Source organism: Etheostoma spectabile, chromosome 16, assembly GCF_008692095.1.
Source record: "Etheostoma spectabile isolate EspeVRDwgs_2016 chromosome 16, UIUC_Espe_1.0, whole genome shotgun sequence".
NCBI lineage: Eukaryota > Metazoa > Chordata > Actinopteri > Perciformes > Percidae > Etheostoma > Etheostoma spectabile.
This window is the reverse complement of record NC_045748.1, coordinates 18,056,528-18,075,451: the sequence shown is the minus strand read 5'-3', so window position 1 is coordinate 18,075,451 and position 18,924 is coordinate 18,056,528. Positions and strand designations below refer to the sequence as shown.

The following is an 18,924-nucleotide window of genomic DNA, read 5'->3' as shown; positions in this document are numbered from 1 at the left end:
ACATACACTACCGGTCAAAAGTTTGGGTTCACATACAAATTTTTATTCCTCTCCATTATAGACAGAATACCAGCTGATCTGAGTGGGGGGCTGATCTTTAATGCAATATCTACATTGCCCATTATCAGCAACCATTCACCCAATGTTCCAAAGGCACATTCTGTTTCTGTAATCTGATATCATTTTAAAAAACTAACTAGAAAAACATTGACAAACTCTTTTGCAATTATGTCAGCACATAATGTAATCTGAAAACTGCTGCCCTGGTTAAAAAAACAATGCAACTGATCTCAGCTGGTATTATGTCCACAATGGAGTGCAATGGAAATTTGTGAGTGACCCCAAACTTTTGACCGGTAGTGTAATTTCGAGAGCCTATGGCATTTCACCAGTGTGATTTGAAACCGGTGTATGAACCTAAAATGCATCTCGCTGGCTTTGTTGGTAAATCAGCAACCTGCAGGGCCTGACCAAACCTCATCTCATACATCTTCCAAGATAGTCTCTCCAAAATCCGCTTCCCAGAGAGATCTGACATGAACCGTAAAGTCAATGGTTGAAATTGACAAGGCCTTGTAAAACCTGCTAATGAGTTTTCTGGAGTCAGGCTTCAGAAGCGCCTTTTCCACAGCTGAAGTGGAAAACCCATTAGGATACGACCTAGTATTAGAAAGAATGAAACACATACCATTGCAAATACCTTTGAAAGGTTATTCTGTGGAGAACCCACCCCTTAGAAGCATATAATATATGGTGCAAAGGAATAGGTGCGACTGGGACAGCCTCCAAATCAAGCCAGGTGGATTCAGCGCTCTTGTCAGACCAGTGCCAGATATAGGTGCAGAGAGATGCTAACAGAGAGCGTCTATAATCCGGTACTGCCAAGCCCCCTTCCTCGAGGAGTGAAGAAAAAAAAAAAAAATCTGGGAGAACACCCTCAAGTCTCTTAGCCAGAATTTTAGCCAAAATCTTTTGGTCTACATCCAGCAGGACAATTGGCCTCTTGGAGGTGCATTCATCTGCAGGTTTGCCTCTATTTAAAATTAGAGAAATGTTTGCATCCATCATAGTGTTGGGGAGAACCCCAAAATCAAAGGAATGGGATAGCATATTAAGAAAAGGGTCAACCAACAGGTCACCAAAAGCTTTATAAAATTCAGGGGTCAGCCTATCAGGTCCCGGGGCCTTGTTATTTTGTAAGCCACCTCTATCACTTCCTCACGAGTAATAGGCCTATTCAGCCTCTTTTCCTGAGTCTCAGAGGCTTGGGGGAGATTGACTGATAATAAGAAATTGTGCATCAATTTTCCAGAACTGTGATTTGATTCAGAATTGTATAAGTGTTCATAGAAATAAAGAAATGTGTTATTTGTGCCTTTGTTGCTATGGACTCTTGTACCAGCCCTGTTCTTTACAACTGGGATAGCCTGGGAGCCAGCTTTTCCCTTAATCAAATTGGCTAGATACTTGCTTGGCTTGTTACCAAATTCATATATTCTATGCTTACTGAACAATATGGATTTCTGAGCCTCTTTAGACAGAATAGTGTCCAGAGCTGCTGTAGTAGTGTCAATTTGGAACCTCAGGCCTTCCAAAGGCTCAAGGTTAAATTCTCCCTGCAATTTGTTTAGTTGCTTCTCAAGAAGCTGCTCTCTGTTTTTTCTCAAGACTTACTGAAAATTATATAGTAGAGCCCCTAATAACAGCCTTAGAATTTTCCCAAAGTAAACTAGGAGATACATCTGGGGTACTGTTCTCAGTCATGAAATAATTAAACTGTTTACTAACATATGTTTTTAAAATTGGGATTTTCAAGTAGATGGTTCGGAAAGCGCCGTTGTCCCCTAATGCTTTGAGGCTCTGCCCGACATGACTAAAAACACTGGCGAGTGATCACTTATAAATATATTGCCAATAGAGCAAGAAATAACCCACTGAAGGGCACATTTACAGTTAAAAAATAGTCAATCCTGGACGATTATTCATGTAGTTTTGAATAAAATGTATCCTGCCAATTGGTGGGATGAAGTGATAAAATGTTGATAAAATGTACATCCATGCGTCAGCCGAGTAGAGATCTACCTTGCCCTATATTAGACCGTACAGTTTTACTAGATCTATCTAAGCATGGGTTTAGGCAGCAGTTAAAGTTGCCAGCTATGACTGAAGACTTAATAATCCACTCAGAGAATGGACAAAATACCTTAGTGGAGAAATCAGAGGAATGAACTGGAGTGAGAAAATTGAGAAAATTACTTGCTTTAACATTGATCAACCAAACCAGAGATTAAAGACTTGACATGCAGCATAACAAGAATTAATCTCCACAGTCGCCATGTCAGCATTCACCAATTATGTTTACAGGCCACAAAAATTGGCAGGGAGCAGAGAGTTCATGAATATTAACAATAGTTGCACCCCAGACATTGTGTCCCCCTGCATCAGTTTACTTGTCAGATAGCATTAGTTCTGAAATCGTCTCTGTGAAAATTTGAATGACATTTTTGTCTGACGGGAAAGATGGAAAGGAAGAGTGAGGTGAGCTAAATAAAGGACAGAGAGCTTAGATTTTCTGGCCGGCATCTCAAAATAAATGAAATATGCTTGGTTTTATTGCCAGAACTTTTCCCTATTTTAGGCCCTTGGCCCTGGCTGCTTTTAACCCTCATATGTTATATGCTAGATGCAGGATGTATGAATGAAAATCATTGCCCCTTGCTGCTCTGCACCAACTTTTAATTTGAAAGAAGTTACAGCCCAAACCACATCTACCCTAGATGAGATACACATAGCTACAGTTGTGTTTATTACATTGTATGAACTGTCGTGGCAGGTGGGAGAGTAAGTCTTAATCTTGATCCCTCCCACCGACTGCCTACATGTTGTCCAGACCAAATTGTTTCAGATGAGGAAGCAAGTGCTCTATACTATTGATGTGTTAGAGTGTGTATTAGGGATTCACATTTTTCACAAAAATTAGACATTTTCTGTTTCGGAAGCAGAAGCACACTATCCAAAAAATTCGGAGAAATTTACTATAGCTTCAGCTACAGTCAAAACTCATCACATCATATTTCAAGCAACACTAAATGCAACAAGGAGAAATATACATAAAACTATGGATTCCCAAACTGACCGATTTAGTGTATTATTTGGTGGTATTTGTAATAATTTTGGCAAAAGAACACCCTTTATCTTTATCAACATTACAATGAACATACATAAACTTGACATGCAGCTGCAACGGAAATTAAATGCCAAGTTCATTGCCTGTGAGCAGTCTGCTGAGAACAGCCTCATGGAAGTGATGTTTGACCATTTTTCATTGTATAAACAAAAACAATTCATTACAGCAAGTAATTTGTCGTTTTTAAAGTCATTCTAATAACTTTGAATGTATTCCATATTCTGTCAGCGTTCAGAGGCTGCTGGTGTGTGCAGACCTGGATTCCACCGGCTTCCACCAGTTTCTGAAGTATATTTTATACGTACCGACCTATTTGGTTTATACGTAGTCTGTAACTAATTCTTCCCATTTTACTGTTATTATATTTCTTGGGAAATGGGAAATCCTTTGGATGTGTATTCTCGGGAATCCCTTTCTCCTTGATTACACCTATAGTGTGTATGATTTGGTAAATTAGAGGCTTTTAAATACCTATATATACCTATAGATGGCAATGTTGGCATGTTAGCTGGTTGATCTGCGGTCCTGAACATCTCAACAACTTGCCATACATTTTTTGGATTAATCCTACTAACTTTGACAATACCCTGACTTTTCCTCAAGCAACTTAATGAGGTTAACATTTGTGGTTTGGAATAAATTGTCTACATAACTATTTGGATGGGTTGCCAGGAGATTAGAAACAGACATACATTTCCTCTTAAGGATAAATTATAATCACTTGATCTCCTGACTGTTTATGTAGCGTCCTCATAAGTTCAAATTTCTAACATTTCTAACAAGAACAAATAGCTGCAAAACTAATGACTTTCTTGTCAGGCTAGGTTATTCTTCAGTCCTAAAAAGCAAAAGTTTAGCCTGCTAACATGTTAAACCAATATGATGAACATTCGAGCCAATATAGTTACAATGTTTATCAGATGTTAGCATTGTCTTTGTTAGCATTTTAGCAACTGACATCAATTAGTTTAAAGTTTTATTGTGCCTAAATGATTCTGCTAGAGCCACTTTGTAAATTCTCAGATTTTGACAATTTCTGTGCATTAGTCTCACACTGTTTTACTGTTTATATTTCTAGTGTCTTATTGGTCTCATTAGTTTGTCATTGACATGTAAAGTACTTTGAATTGCACTAAATTCTACATTTTGCAATTTAATTGATTTGACTCATAGATTTATGCTTCAACTCTGTAGTCATCACACTGTCTCATACACACAGTGCCACCTTCAGAATGTTGTAATTTTAAACTCATATGAGCTGAGCTTCCACAGTTTGGATTTTAAATACAACCTTGGCTGTGGCTTTGAACTTGGCCTTAGACCCATACTGTTTTGTAAGATGCCTCTTCCTTTGATAACTGTCTATTCAGGTCAGAATGAGAGAGAGAGAGAGAGAGATCCCACACTACTAAACACCAGATTGGCCTTGTCTGGCTCTTAGACAAGCTTTTCAAACTCTTCTTTCACTCCTCTCCCTTAGACATGCTTTCTTCACTCCCTTTCTTCTGTCTCTATAATCCGTCCTTCTGCCTTTTTAGAGGTGAACAGCGCAGCATGAAAGAGAGAGAAAGTGTTTTTTGTGTGCTTGACGGGTAACCCTCGCCCTTTTGAAAAGGCAAACAGGGAAAAGCTGCCATTACTACTGGTATGAAGGGATCTTAAGACAACGGCCTTTTCTGCCACTTTAATAGCATTGTAAAGACTAGTGCAGCATCACTCGTCTTTCACCCCTCTCTTTCTCTGTCACTTCTCTGTCCATGTTTCATTTCATGAGCCAGACATCCAAATGCTAAAAAGGAAAAGAGGCAAGCTGGGAATTAATGAGGTTGCTAGGGGTTAGACTGGCCACTGTTTTAGTCCTATTTTAACAGGCCTTTAATGTACTGCTGCTGAAGTGTTTGTTGTTATTTTTTGCAGATTTTCCCAGGCATATGGATATTGAAAACACAATAAAAGCAATGTTTGGATAACTGGAAGAGTAGGGGAGATTGTCAGAGGTTGCAGACCTGTGAATTTCCGTACCGTGTGGTTGGGGGTGAGGGGGAGCAGCTGAAAGGAAAAGCAGAGGAAATATGGAGGTTGAAAACATAACAAACATGCATAATGTCTGGATAGATACTGGAGAGTGTGGGAGCAAAGGTGGAACAATTCTGATGAGGTGTGAACGCTGATTGAGGCATCTGTGAGTTAAGTATGTTCCACAACAATGCTGCTGTCATTCTTTTTTGTTGGGAAATGTGGTAATTTAAAACTAGACAAGTCATAAGCAATCAGAAGCATTTCCGTTTACAGTGCAATTATGGTCTAGAGTTGAGGTCCACTGTTATAAGTTTGTAGTCAGACCTGCACAACCACTCCTATAAAAATCCTTAATGTTCTCCCTGTCTCACTCTTGCCACCTACATTAGTCACTCAGTGTATATTTGCAAAAGACTGAGAGCTATAGCACCTCTCACAGCTTCATAGTGTGGACTCAGGAAGCAAACTAGCCTTATCGGGGGCAGACACACAAAGCTGTCCTGGCTGTGGGGTGGCGAGGAACGCATAAGTGCATGTGTACATGAGTGTGTGTGTGTGTGTGTGTGTGTGTTTGTGTGTGTGTGGGGGGAGGTGGTGGAGGGAGGCACTTCCTCCTATTCTTCTGCTGTTGAAGAGTTCCCATGAGCGCCCCTGCCAGAAGCTACAGTGTGGCCTGAGCAGGCCGAGCCAGCGCCAGTCTCGCCTACATGACGCCGCCCCACACTCTCACACAGCTGATCTCAGGGGCTACTGCGACTTCTGCCGTTCACGCCATAGATCAAGAAGCTGGACAGTGTTTTACGGGATACCAATGCAAGAAGAGAAAAGAGCGAAGAAAAGATGTAGGAAAGACGAAGAAAGGACAATTGAACTGAAGTTTTAAAAAGAGCCAAGAGGAAGACCTGAAGTTGTGGATGAAATGACAGGTACAGACTCATAAACACATGCATACAGGAATGTGCGTTAATGATTGGAGTCGTTATTAAGGAGCCTTGGATGGATAACAGTGCAGCTGGAGGTCAGTAGCAGAGTGAACCCCAATTTTGCAAAAAGGACTGTTAACAAGAACATTTAATCTAGACTCATTTGTAGTGAGGGGCCAGTTGGGCTGAAAAAAGTCTCAAAGGACACATTTTTGTAACACTCAACAGATTCCCGTCTTTTCTCCAGCAAGGTGAGGCACGGAATTATTATCTAGAGCTACAACTCAACTGGACTGTCACCTGGAAACCAGAAATTTTAAACACTGCAAGAATACCCCCCACCCCCCCTAGCCACTCTTTGGGCAGCTGTCACTGTTGAGATGATTCATAACACACTTAAGTCCACCCAGCCATCAGAGCACAGCCCCAGGAGAACACACTCAGCCGCACAAAGGAAGCTGTGGAGATACTCGGGCTGCAGAGGGGCCAGCCAGGTGGAATGTCACCGTCGCAGTGTGTGTGTGCTGGCTGCAGACTTGAACGCTGGAGAAGAAGGAGGAAGACGAGGAAGTGGAGGTGTGATGCACACTATCCACGGGCTGTGCCACCTCTGCATCGGATGTAGGCTGCCTCAGGTGTGTCTGCTACAGAGAGTAAAGAGAGAAGGGGGAGGAAGAGAGTGGGCTGCATCTGGTGTACAGTATCAACCTATGATTGTGAATGAGAGACTGGGAGAATGAAAGACAAGTTTGACCATTACAATCTCTAATCAGGGCTTTCATAATTAAATTGAAAAAGAATAATTAAATTCCATATTTATAATATTCAGCCGTAACACTATAGTCAGCTGTCTAAAGCAAACGCAGTATACAAAGCATTGTTGTGGTAATATATTTCTGTGTACACTATCAAACCCTGATATTTTGCCATTACTGTACTTAAGAAAATGCACTTTCCAACTGCATGTCCAAAATATGTGGAAAGAAATAATTGGCCGTAAGGGATATGTGTTCCTTGAGAGGGGAAAACAATCTTTCTGTCCTTTGCATTATTTATTATACACATAGTGAGAGAAGGATAGCAGGAGTGGAAGAAAGGAGAAACAAATTTGCAATGATAAGAACTGATGCCACTCTCCTTACATAAGCCACTTTGTGTACTGTACATCTGAATTGCACATTAGAACAAGAAGGAAAGCCAATAAAATGAAACAGAATATAATGTAATTGATTGGAGTGGAACACATTATAAAAATACAGTGTGTGTATATTTTCAAAAGTCTAAAAAAATTAAGATTGGGCATACATGACAAAAATACAACATGACAATTTAGTGTGCGTGTGTGTGTGTGTGTGTGTGAGGGTGTGGGTGGGTGGTGTGCTGACATGTCTGCTGTCTTTGAACATACTCCCTCAGATAACATTGTCTAACTACATATGTACACAGTATCATTTGCATAATTGGTAGATTTAATTTAGTTTACGCGCACTTGTCTGCAGTCAATGTTACTTCTGGTGCAGTAATGGAAAGCACGATACGACATGTACTCTCATCATCACATTGTCAGAGACTGGCTGGATTTCTACTCCCAGCTTCATACAGTGATGTCTGAAAGAACGTCGGAGCACCGAGGCATGAATGTTAAAAGGGACAAGCTGTTTCACATGCAAAAATACATATTGTTCAAACATGGGCTAAAGGATTTTCCCCCTTGGGTACATCTAAATTCATTACAAGAAAGTTACAATCTTACATTTTGGTCTAATCAGTTCTTCCACAGTGTCTCTGATTGAGTTATTAATGATCAATCAGGCCCTGCTCATACAGATTAATATTTCATGCATTCAGGGAACTTTTCATATTAATTCATACTCATTAATTTTCAGTAATACATCTTGTGATTGATGTACTTTAGGAAACAAATACTCACTTAAAAGACTATTCATACTGATTTCTTCCATTACTCCCAGGCTAGTCTTCTCCTTTCTTGTCAAGTTTGAAAATAACCCCTCTGCTTTCATTTAGAAGTGGAAAAGGGCCATGGGACTCTCTGCCTCTCCCTGGCAGACCAGAGGAGTCCAAGTGGTTGGACTCAACTATGCCTACAAATTTAATTAACAGTGCAAAGGCTCTGGCGTTTGGATGAATAAGGTCCAAATTAGGCAGCTCTGAGAGTTCCCCTAAAAAGGACACAATATCTGAAACAGATTTAGTTAAAAACACACAGGCATAGATAAATACATAGACATGCAGATGGATGAGACATGATAGATCAATGTCTCTTTCACTTCTGTTAATTTTGAGTCACAGTCTTTGCTTCTTTAATATTTTCTCTCACATTAAATCTCAAGCTCATCTTTCAAAATGTTTGTAACTGTTTGTTGTTTGCCTTCCTTAATTCCAGTGAATTTTTTTGGTCATACCAACTGTTCTTCTATTTGTCTTTGTCATCTGCTCTGAGTCACGTCCCACAGCCCTATCTACCACTATTTATTCTATCTTTTATATCTCTGTTTTTTGTCTTTTCATCTTTCATCCCCTTCAGTTCAGCAATTTTTCTGGATATCTCTCCATTCCTTTTTTCTATTTTTAACATAGCCAGCCTTGATGATGACTAGGTTATATACACTACGTCTATACAGATATATAACAGAAAGACATTTGAGGGACTGAAGGGTAGAGAAATATGGTAGAGGAATTTTGGCCCCAAACATTGTGACACAGGGCCCATAAAATCATTGGACTTTAAAAAACTGCAATCGTACCCGACATTTTAGGGTCATCACAAGCTTCAGGCCCCTAAATAATAACCGTTTTTCTCCAAGTCGTTGCATCTTGCTCATGGGTAGACTGTAATTTAGCAGCATACATATAAAGACATGTTTTCTTCTGCTAGAGAAAGAAAGACAAATGAAATCGAAATTGGGGGATAAGGGGTGGTGTGTGTTTTGGGACCCTGGTTGTCAGCAGATGACATGGAAAGTGAAATGTTTTGGATGGAACTTTGTTGACTTTGGCTCAAACCTTTCGGGCACAGGTACTTAATATTTGGAGAAAAAAGAGACAATGGGAAATAGCCACCAGTTTTGTCTCTGTGTCTGAATGTGTGTGTGTGGGGACCTGGTGTACTTGAGCAGATGAACAATGTGTCTTCTTGTTGTATTTTTTATAATGTATTGTAACGTAGTATATAAAACTACATTTTAAGATTTATTCCCGGTGCTTGCATACAGTATTTGGGGTGCACTAGTCACAACATTTTGAGAAAGATTTGGCACTTTACAATCTTTACTATCCTTTGTGAAGCTCTTCACTTATATTAAGAAAACATTCTGACAATGGAATATAAACTCTTTTTTTGCTTTCAGTAAATTACTATATTCCCCAACAAAGAATGCAACTCTTGGAGTTGTTTTTCCCACTAACGCAGCTAATTGGGTTCAGCGGAAAACTGCTGTCAAGACAGTTTTAATAGGAAGTAGAAGCAGAATACAAATCTACTTAATGGTCCTCTAGGAAGGAAGTTGATTATTTTGCCAGCATGCTACTTGTGGTTCCTCAGGTAGTGGGGGAGTAGAGAAAGAGGTCCTATCTTCCTATCATAACAGGTCTGTGTGTTTGTGTGTGTGCGTGCGCGCATGCGTGTGTGTGCGTGCGCGTGCATGTGTGCGTGTGTCTTGCAGGTGACCATCCTCCGAGGAAAGGATGGATTTGGCTTCACAATCTGCTCGGATTCCCCTGTGAGGGTGCAGGCTGTTGATCCAGGCAAGCTTTACATGCAAATGTCTTTGTGAATGAAACTGCCCTTTCGATTGAGAGGATTTTGTTTAATTTCATCTTTTGGCCTTAATGATTAAAGACGAAACAATCTCATGAATTTTATTTAACATTTCTTATTGCAAGCTTTCTCATTCTACTACCAACACTCCAAATCATACATTTCATCATAGACAAAGTTACGTTTATATAACAACATGTATACCATAAACTTAGCTTAATACTGGCCACTATTATATGACCTATTAAGTATATTATGCTGTCAAAGCAGTTCTAATTTGAAAGCGTTAGTAAACAATTTGGTAATGGATTATATTACTGTTCAGTTTGCTTTCATTTCACATCGATTGACTTGAGTTTAGCATCTCATGAAAGTTTCATGTCATCTGTGGCTGATTTTTTTTTACCATTAACATCAGCAGGCAGGCGTCCACCCTGCTGCCATGTCTTTGAACAAGACGCTGAATCTCAAACTGATCACATCATTACTCTCCCTGCGGAGAAATGAAGGGAATGCCAACTGAATTTCCCCTCATAAAAACAACAGAGCATCTTACTGACAGATTATTATTTTATTGTTTCATCTGTTCAGTCTTTTTTCCGTTCTGTACACCCAATATTAAAGGAGTAAGATTAATACACAAAGGAGCTTAAGCCCTAGATAGCATAAATGGCAGTTGAGAGTGTGTAATGATCTGAACTTTTTCTGACTCTTCACTCTGGCAGGGGGTCCAGCAGATCAGGCAGGTCTGCAGCAGTTGGACACTCTCTTGCAGCTAAATGGTCAGCCAGTGGAGCAATGGAAATGTGTGGACTTAGCCCATGCTATCAGGTAATGACTCCAACACAACAGATGATTTCGGGCCGATTTACACAGAATCCCTTTCATAGACTTATTCAGGACTCAGGACCAATGATATGGAATGCTTTGTTTTAGGAGTTTATTTTGGTATTATGATTGACGTTTAACCTGACAACAACAACCTGAGAATTTCTGTTATGTATGAGGGCCTTAACAAGACCTGTGTTGTATAAGGATCATTCAGTTCAAGGATTGAGATTGCTTGATACAAATTCAGTTTACAGTGAGATTACATTAATTGCATACAGTCAGCTGATGCTTATAGCCAAAGCAACTTACAATCAGTAGGATCTGATGTTGTAATGTCAGTGATTTATCTGGCATCAACAACATAATTTGGGTTAGTTTGATATCCTTTGATACCCTTTTCTTTTCTTGTGGAGTTTTTCTAAATATACTTTTATAATTCAGTTTATTTTAAATAACATATTGCATTTACATATAATTCTGTATGTGCTTTTGATTTTGTTAAATTTATGTGTTATAGATGTGCAAATACAATAATAAATATTTCTGCATACTATACAAAGTTTTGAATTCTTCTTGAAATGATTGATCCTGGTGATTTACAGAAACATGTACAGTTGATTGACAGATTTGCAGTACTTAAAATTTACACTCATTATCTTTTTTTCTCATTGTAGAAATAGTGCCAATGAAATTATACTGGTGGTGTGGCGCACAGGCCCTTCAGCTAAGCCTAATTTTGAGGGCCTCATCCATCGGCCCTCCTACAAGCCATCCACCTCAAACTATGATGCCCCCTCACCCCCCACTCGCAGGCGTGCACCAGATGTTGGAACTAGCAAAACCCCTCCAGCTGTGCCGCCTCTACCAGCCCACCATCGTGCCAGCGCCACCCGCAGGCTGCTGGTCAACGGCTCTGAACCTGGAAATAGCAGTGGCATAGGCGCAGGTACCCTGGGCTGGGGAGCCCAGGGAGGGTCAGCCGAAGAGCTGGATGGAAAACCGCGACACCTCCACCACCCTCACACTGCCACACTGAAAGGGACCAGGGTGAAGGCATCCAACGGGGACAACTACATCATCCTTGCCCCCATCAACCCTGGAAGCCAGGTACCGCAGACTGGTGGTGGACTGCATCTTCATCATCTTCTTCGTCCTCCCCATCCTCACCATGGTCATATGGTGGCTCATCCTAGATATGTCTCCTTACCTTTCCTCCCTGGTGCTGATAGATAGAAGGACTTTATATACAGTATGTCTCGGCCATTTGGGTTACAGCCGTCTCACTGATTTGTGCTTTAAGACATGTTGTGACATGTGAACACACTGCATGCACTTCATAAAGGTCGGTCTAATGTAGAGATGGGGTAACAGACTGAAAAGCAAGAGCAGACAATAACATTCAATATAATATGTAGTTGTAAATAATATACTGTATGCCTGTACTATGTGAAGGTTTGGCAATATTTCTTTCATTATAGTCTACAAATTAAGCACAGTTCATAGTAAGAAAACAATTCATATGTATCTGACATAATTTTTCCCACATTTACAAAATAAATAGCTCTGGCATTTAAGAAAGAGAAACACTTCTACAAAAATAGAACATGATGAAAATTCACATATTCCATTATTGGTTAATTTAACAATATGCAGTTTCAGTATAGCATGCACGTACATGCACAGTATGACATGTATATGACATTTTATATAGCATGTACTTTTCAACCAGTGACGCCATGTATATGAGGGAAAGACTTTGATCATAAAAAAACAACAAAATAAAGCAAACTCATTAAATCAAAAAGACTGAACTGAATTCCTCAGCTAACGATACTAATAATAATACGATACTAACCCATTAACCACCTCAGGCAAACAAACATGTTGAATCAAAGGATTCTTTTTCAGACTTTTTTTTAGTTTTCACTAACACCACCTTACTACCACTAGTTGTACATTACTTTTTTGAATTTATGGTCAATAACCCTCATTTATATAGAATTAAACCTAATATTTGAGTTAAAAAAACAGAAATTATGAATTATTTTGACTAATAGTTAAGATCAGAGGAACGTACAGATGAGTTTTGTCAGGAATGATAGTGGTCAATTGTCAATTGGTCAATTGCAAAGAGCGTTTTAAGGAATCCAATCCAATTTCATTACGGTAATTTGGTTAAAAAGAAATCCATATTTTAGATATAGACATTTTTAAAGGGGTCAAATTTGACCCGAGGACAACAGGAGGGTTATTCAAGACCTGTCTGTTATTGATTACAATCTAGTTTGAGTCACAGTGTCTAAAATAGTTGGTTTTAACCAACTCAATCTTTTTGCTGTCAGAAGTAGAGGTAATAGGTATAGTGTCTTATTTCCCAATATCTTCCTGAGTGTATGTCTGTAACTTGGAGTTGTGTGCGTGTTATGTTTGTGTGTCTATGTGTGCCTCATGTAGTGGCCATCTTCATTTGTAAATGCTTTTTAGGTTAAGCATGTCCAAAGAGGTTGTAGTGAGCAGTCTGAAATATAAGATGCTATTGTTTTTTAGAAGGAAATAGGGAAAGAGTGTACAGTGGTCTGGAAAAAGATTAGAGGTACATGCCAACATGATGAACAAACATTCCCTTTCATTCAGCCTCAACTTATATTCCAAACAAAAGAGGAGAGAGGATTTGGTGAGACTTTGTGGTAACCATCACAGGCTAAATATACCGAAAGCCCTGTGGAAATGGGTCATGTTGGTGACAAATCACACCGACACAATACTCTAGTTCACAAACAAAGAGCTTGGAAATCCCACATTACAGAAATAATTATCATGAGAAACTGGTAGAAAAGCAAGCTAATGATATTTTTTAAACATTTTGTGATCTTACAGCCTGTAGCTCACTTACTGTATTAATTTGAACAACGTGATGTAGTGTCAGCTTTCCATCTTTACTTTCTCATTTGATAGTAATTTGTTATGACACGTAGAAACCATTACTGCATGAGTCCAGCCCCTTTTAAATGGGTTTTGCTGGGTCCTAGACACTAAATTCAATGTCATGTAAGAAACTACACATGATCATGTACTGCTTGGTCCTATTAAGGACTATTAATATACTGACTTATCAATTCAGTAATAAACATACTGAAAGACATACTTTATCTTATGTCATTCTTTAAATATGTTTTTTGGCATTATTGCAGACTAGGCTAGTTTAGATAGTTTTCATTATGCTGAAACAAGCCTATTTAATATTAATGTAATTTAATATTATTCTGCTTTCAGATCTTGAGGCCTGTTTACCAAGACAACCATGGAACATTAGGTAAGACATTCTCATGTCCTGGGATTTTGTCAAAGGGCAGTGAAAGATGTTAGGTATTTTTGCTTAAAGCCTTTGTTTAGTTAGTGTTAATGTTTGACTACGCATTACAGGTTGTTATTTTCAATCAATATGATTTAAATGCACTTGACATTTGGCACCCTGAAATAGGCTCAAATTAAACTGAACTTAGAAATACAGTGAATGTAAAAGTGAAAAATACTTTTGATGCTCACAGTTTAAAACCTTTTCTCCTAAATTACTTTACTGCTTTCTTAGAACACTTAATAACCCTTTTTGTGCTTACTGTGGTTTTTATTTTCTGGAATCTGACCAATATAACAGCTGAAAATATCAAATATGTATCCTCTGTCTTGTCCAACACTGTGGAGTACTACTAGGCAAATAAAAACCAAGTATTTTACTTTGGTGACTGAAAACACTAATGTTTTTTAAGTAACACATGTAGGTCAAAAGCAATTGGAGCTACCCCTTGGTGAGGTCTCTGACTCTTTCATGGCAAGCCAGCAGTCGACCAGCTACGGTCAAAGTTAAACCACAGTTTTTTGGTCTACTTTTGTATGGAATAGACAAACAACATGTAACATGTTAATAAATGAGCTGGAGAGGTGTTGGCAGGTAGATTTTGTTACTGTTCCACAAAGCCAGGCTAACCTTGTTTGCAGTATTTATGGTAAACTAAGCTTAACATCTCCTAGCTCCATCTTCATATTAGCATACAGATATGAGAGTGGTATCTATCTACTATCTAACTCTGCATGAAAACAAATGAGCGTGTTTCCCAAAATGTCTAACTATTTAAGATTTCTTTGAGCTTAATAAAATTATGGCTTACTGACACTCCACAAGTAGATTCAGACATTCTATGTAATCTCTGTCTTTACTCAGACCTGCTTCACCTTCTTCTTCTTCCACAGCTGCCAGGTTATATCCCACACGGCAGGCTTCTGGTTCACAGCTCCAGGGGAGTGGTGGGGGTGCTTTTTCTGGAGGTATTATTAGTGGAGGTGGTGGTGGTGGAGGAGGTGGTGGGGGTCTCTCCAGCCGTACTGGCTTCCTGCGCCGGTCTAACAACTCCAAGACAACAAAGACGGCATCCACTTCCACTAACATTGGTGTACCCAACTACCAACAGCAGAATTCCAATTTTGCTAATTACCAGAACTGTACCATTGTCCGCTCACACACTCCACATGGCAACTACGGATATGTCAAAGTGGCACCCAAGATCCTTATCTTTCCCATCTTTGTTCAGGTAAGTCAACTTTGGATAGAGTCAGACTAGCTATTTCCCTCTGTTCCAAGATGTATGCTAAGCTAAGCTAACTGTCTTTTGGCTGTAGTTTCATATTGAATGGACATTGTTTACATTACATACATTTTAATCTAAAAAGACAGACAGGATATGTAGGGAGCAAGAGGAGGATGACTTAGGAAGGCTGGGCCGGACATACTGTAGCCTTTTTTTGTTGTAAGCATCTAAGACCACTAGGTCACCATCCTGCTCTGAAAACCGGTCTTCACTGGTAAAACAGGGGAATCCAGTTACAATGGTGCAAAAGATGGTATCATTCTAGATCTGATGGTTTTCCACAGCACATTTGGGTCAAAAGGAAGTAGGCATTTGAGGTTTGCAGTCAAATACATTGACCTTTTTGTTTGAGCATTTTGTATTTTTCAAGTCATACATTGACGGCTCTATTACATATTTTAGATAAGCAGATTTTTTTTTGAGTTTCTGTCTTTAGGCTACATCACTTTGTGGTTATTTACTTAACATATCTTTTATAAACAGTACAAGAAAATGAGGAACTGTATTGATCAAATGAAAGGGCTTGTTTTGAGTATTTTTTAGTTTTTAATGATGTTCTTGATAAATTTAGTTGTGCAGAAAAATAAGTATTACATATATACATTCTTCATGATATGATAATTGGAAATACTGTTTGTATTTTTGTAAAGGGGGAACAGTCCAAATTAGAAAGCAGAGGCAAGTTATGAGTCATGAGTGACTGCGAAATAAAATGGTCTAATTTTTGCATATGTACATGCAGTACAAAGTTGTTACATGTACAATTAATATTGTGTGGAAAATGTGATTAAATAACCAAAGAAGACCATTTTGGGATAATATAGTAGTTACATAATACTTTCACCTATTGCAATATTTAAAATTTTGATGGTATCTTAGGGCCTTCAAGCCATTTCCCCTTAAATATTGCAGAGACTGTGGTGGTACTTCCTGTTAATTCATACAGGAACATGCAACCCTGACCCTACTTCAGACAGTAGGCAAATGTTACACATGCATACTGAATTGGCCCACCCTGGACTTGAGAGGAAGTCTCCTCCTCCCACGTTGCCGTACTGGTTCTTTTTAAGTGTCAGTGTCTTGTCATACTCAGACCACACTTATCGCCTCACAGTTGCAGCTTTCTGTCTTTGCACAATCAGTTTCAGTTGTGTTTCCCACAGTAGAAAGAAGGCTTACTGTTTAGCAGATTGTGTGGATTTGGGAGGAAAAATGGATTTGGTACTGCAACCTTTTGTTTAATTTTACTAATCTGTAACAAACAATATAATCCTTGATTTTTATTTTGAGAAAAGCGTATATATTTATAAATTTGACAATGAGACTAAGGGTAATATTGCAAGTAATACGCGCTTGTGTTCATTGATAAATCTCTTATTAAAGATGTCAATTGTCAGTAAATGAGCCTCAAAATGATGTCCATAATCTGTTTCCTAATCTGTCTGTTCAATATTTTGTTGTTCAGCCTCTTGACCTGTGCAGCCGAGCTCTCATCCTGTCTGAGGAGATGATACTACATGAGAGCAAGCACCACTCTCTCAAGGTAAGCGGCATCAGTGTTTCAAAGATGTTAACGTTAAATTGTTTATATCTTTGTCTTGTATGTACGCATGGATAGTCATTTCAAAGTATATTAAAAACTTCTGTGAGCGTGTTCGGTTTGTGTAAAAGAGCTCCATTTTGTAGCTCTTATTTCAGTTTACTATTCTGCACAGGAATGTCAGTTGTTGACCATAGAACATCCAAAAACGTAATGCTTGTTATGATCTAAAACTAATTTGAAAAAAACCCAATGGCACTTAGAAGACAGCATTGGATCTTGCTGATCTGAGGAAAGAGAAAAAGGCTATGTTCTCTCTCCTCTTTCAAAGAGTTTTATAATTTGATTGATACAGAAAGTTTGAGGCCCTCTCCTCTCCAGCCTCTAAAGATTGCAGGAGACAAACAAACTAGTGGCAAACATTTTGTTGGTTTGTCACAACCAGTTATGTGCTTTGTTTTTTTTTGCCAAACTGGAAGTGACGGTCCATTGCCCCAATACACATCTTAAGTCAAAATGTGTGTGTGTTTTCGAGTTAAATATCTATATGGAAAGGGAGAACAAGTATAGAGCAATAGACTGAGAGGAGGAATAAGAGAGGAAATGTCTGAACATCTCTGAAGAATTTGTAACTGCTCTGAAGATTCAGACCCACGTGATTCAAGGAAAATGAATAATTGATAGTGTGATAGAGTGCCAAAGATCACACTGACAGAGAAATTATGTTTTATATATCAAAAGAAACTAGCTCTTACAGTAATTTTAAGGATTCTTTTACAACATATTAATCTCACCTGACCATGAGATTCTGCAATATATAAAGGTATTTGGTACGAGTAAATGTGGGACATATGTCATACATTTGTATCAAAAGTGATGCTTCTCTACAGATTTGGATTCTGTAACAAGTGCTTCAATGTTGCAGGTGTCAGAAAAACTCTTCAAAAGAAGTAGGAATGTTTTATGAGCTTGTAGGGTTTAACATGTAAACCATTATTCTTCAAAGAAACTATTAATTACTGTACACCAGAACAAAGGTGAATGACAGGTGGATATGTTTCTGAAATTTCAGGTTATTGGAATCAGTTTTTTGAATGATGGAATCCTGTCTGTTATGTCGTTGTTATGTTTTTCAGAAGAAACATGTTAACAAAGTCTGTGTATTTGGAAGGAGAAAAGGAAGAGGAAAAGAGTATTATTTTAACAACGTAAGCTCTTGCCGCAGTCCTTTAATTAGCCCTGTCAGATAATCTTTTCTGTGCAGTGCAGTGAAGTGCAGTGACTGTTGGCATGGAAGGTAATCTGACTCTGGGGTCAGTCATAAAACAAATATTTAACAGTCTGTGTTTGTCAGGAGGGAGTTTCTCTCCACTGCTTTATACAGGCTATACAGGCTGTTTTTAATGTGTTGTTTCAGCTTTTACTCACCACAGTTTTGTAAGTCTGCCCCGGAGTCAACACGCACACACTTTATTGTTCACACAACATGTACAGTGCCACTTTCCTTATAATATTTGAACAAAAATAATAAGCACATCGCTGCACTAATTTGATTTAATCCAAAGGGACATTGGGACTAAATAAACTTTTAGTGGATTCAACTATCCAACAAAGGATAAAGATAAAACAGGATATTGGGTACAGGATACATACAGCAATTAGGTTTAAATATTATGTTGTCTTGTCAGATGTAAACAAGACCAAGCGCACTCAATCAGACACATTATCGATTGTTTGGCTTGACAAATTTAGTATTTATTTTAGGATGGGCATACAATTGTTGTTGGAATACTTAGAGAGAATTGTTTGTGCAATTTTTATACACATTTGAACAATAGGTATTAATGCATGTAATATATGTGTTGCTTTGTATGAAAAGTCTTTGCTGCTTGCCTCTCATTTGCTTTGTCTTTGTTTTTTACTCTAACTTACGGTACATCCCCTTCCACCCACTCACACCCACACACACACACACACACACACACACACACACACACACACAC

At 38.7% G+C, this 18,924-nt stretch overlaps 1 protein-coding gene across 5 annotated transcripts in view; it reads left to right on the top strand.

Annotated features, from left to right (window-relative positions):
- rgs3a (regulator of G protein signaling 3a) overlaps positions 1–18,924 on the top strand; it is a 192,821-nt gene that overhangs the window by 42,404 nt on the left and 131,493 nt on the right. For 3 of the 5 annotated variants that reach the window (XM_032539756.1, XM_032539755.1, XM_032539758.1), the window contains 6 exons: positions 9,813–9,894; positions 10,633–10,738; positions 11,413–11,845; positions 14,012–14,051; positions 14,987–15,324; positions 16,847–16,924. In XM_032539756.1, the coding sequence (XP_032395647.1) occupies positions 9,813–9,894; positions 10,633–10,738; positions 11,413–11,845; positions 14,012–14,051; positions 14,987–15,324; positions 16,847–16,924 (1,077 nt within the window). Of the gene's footprint in view, positions 1–5,861; positions 6,765–9,812; positions 9,895–10,632; positions 10,739–11,412; positions 11,846–14,011; positions 14,052–14,986; positions 15,325–16,511; positions 16,603–16,846; positions 16,925–18,924 lie in introns of those variants that run through there. The other 2 variants (XM_032539757.1, XM_032539759.1) reach the window with 2 other exon arrangements.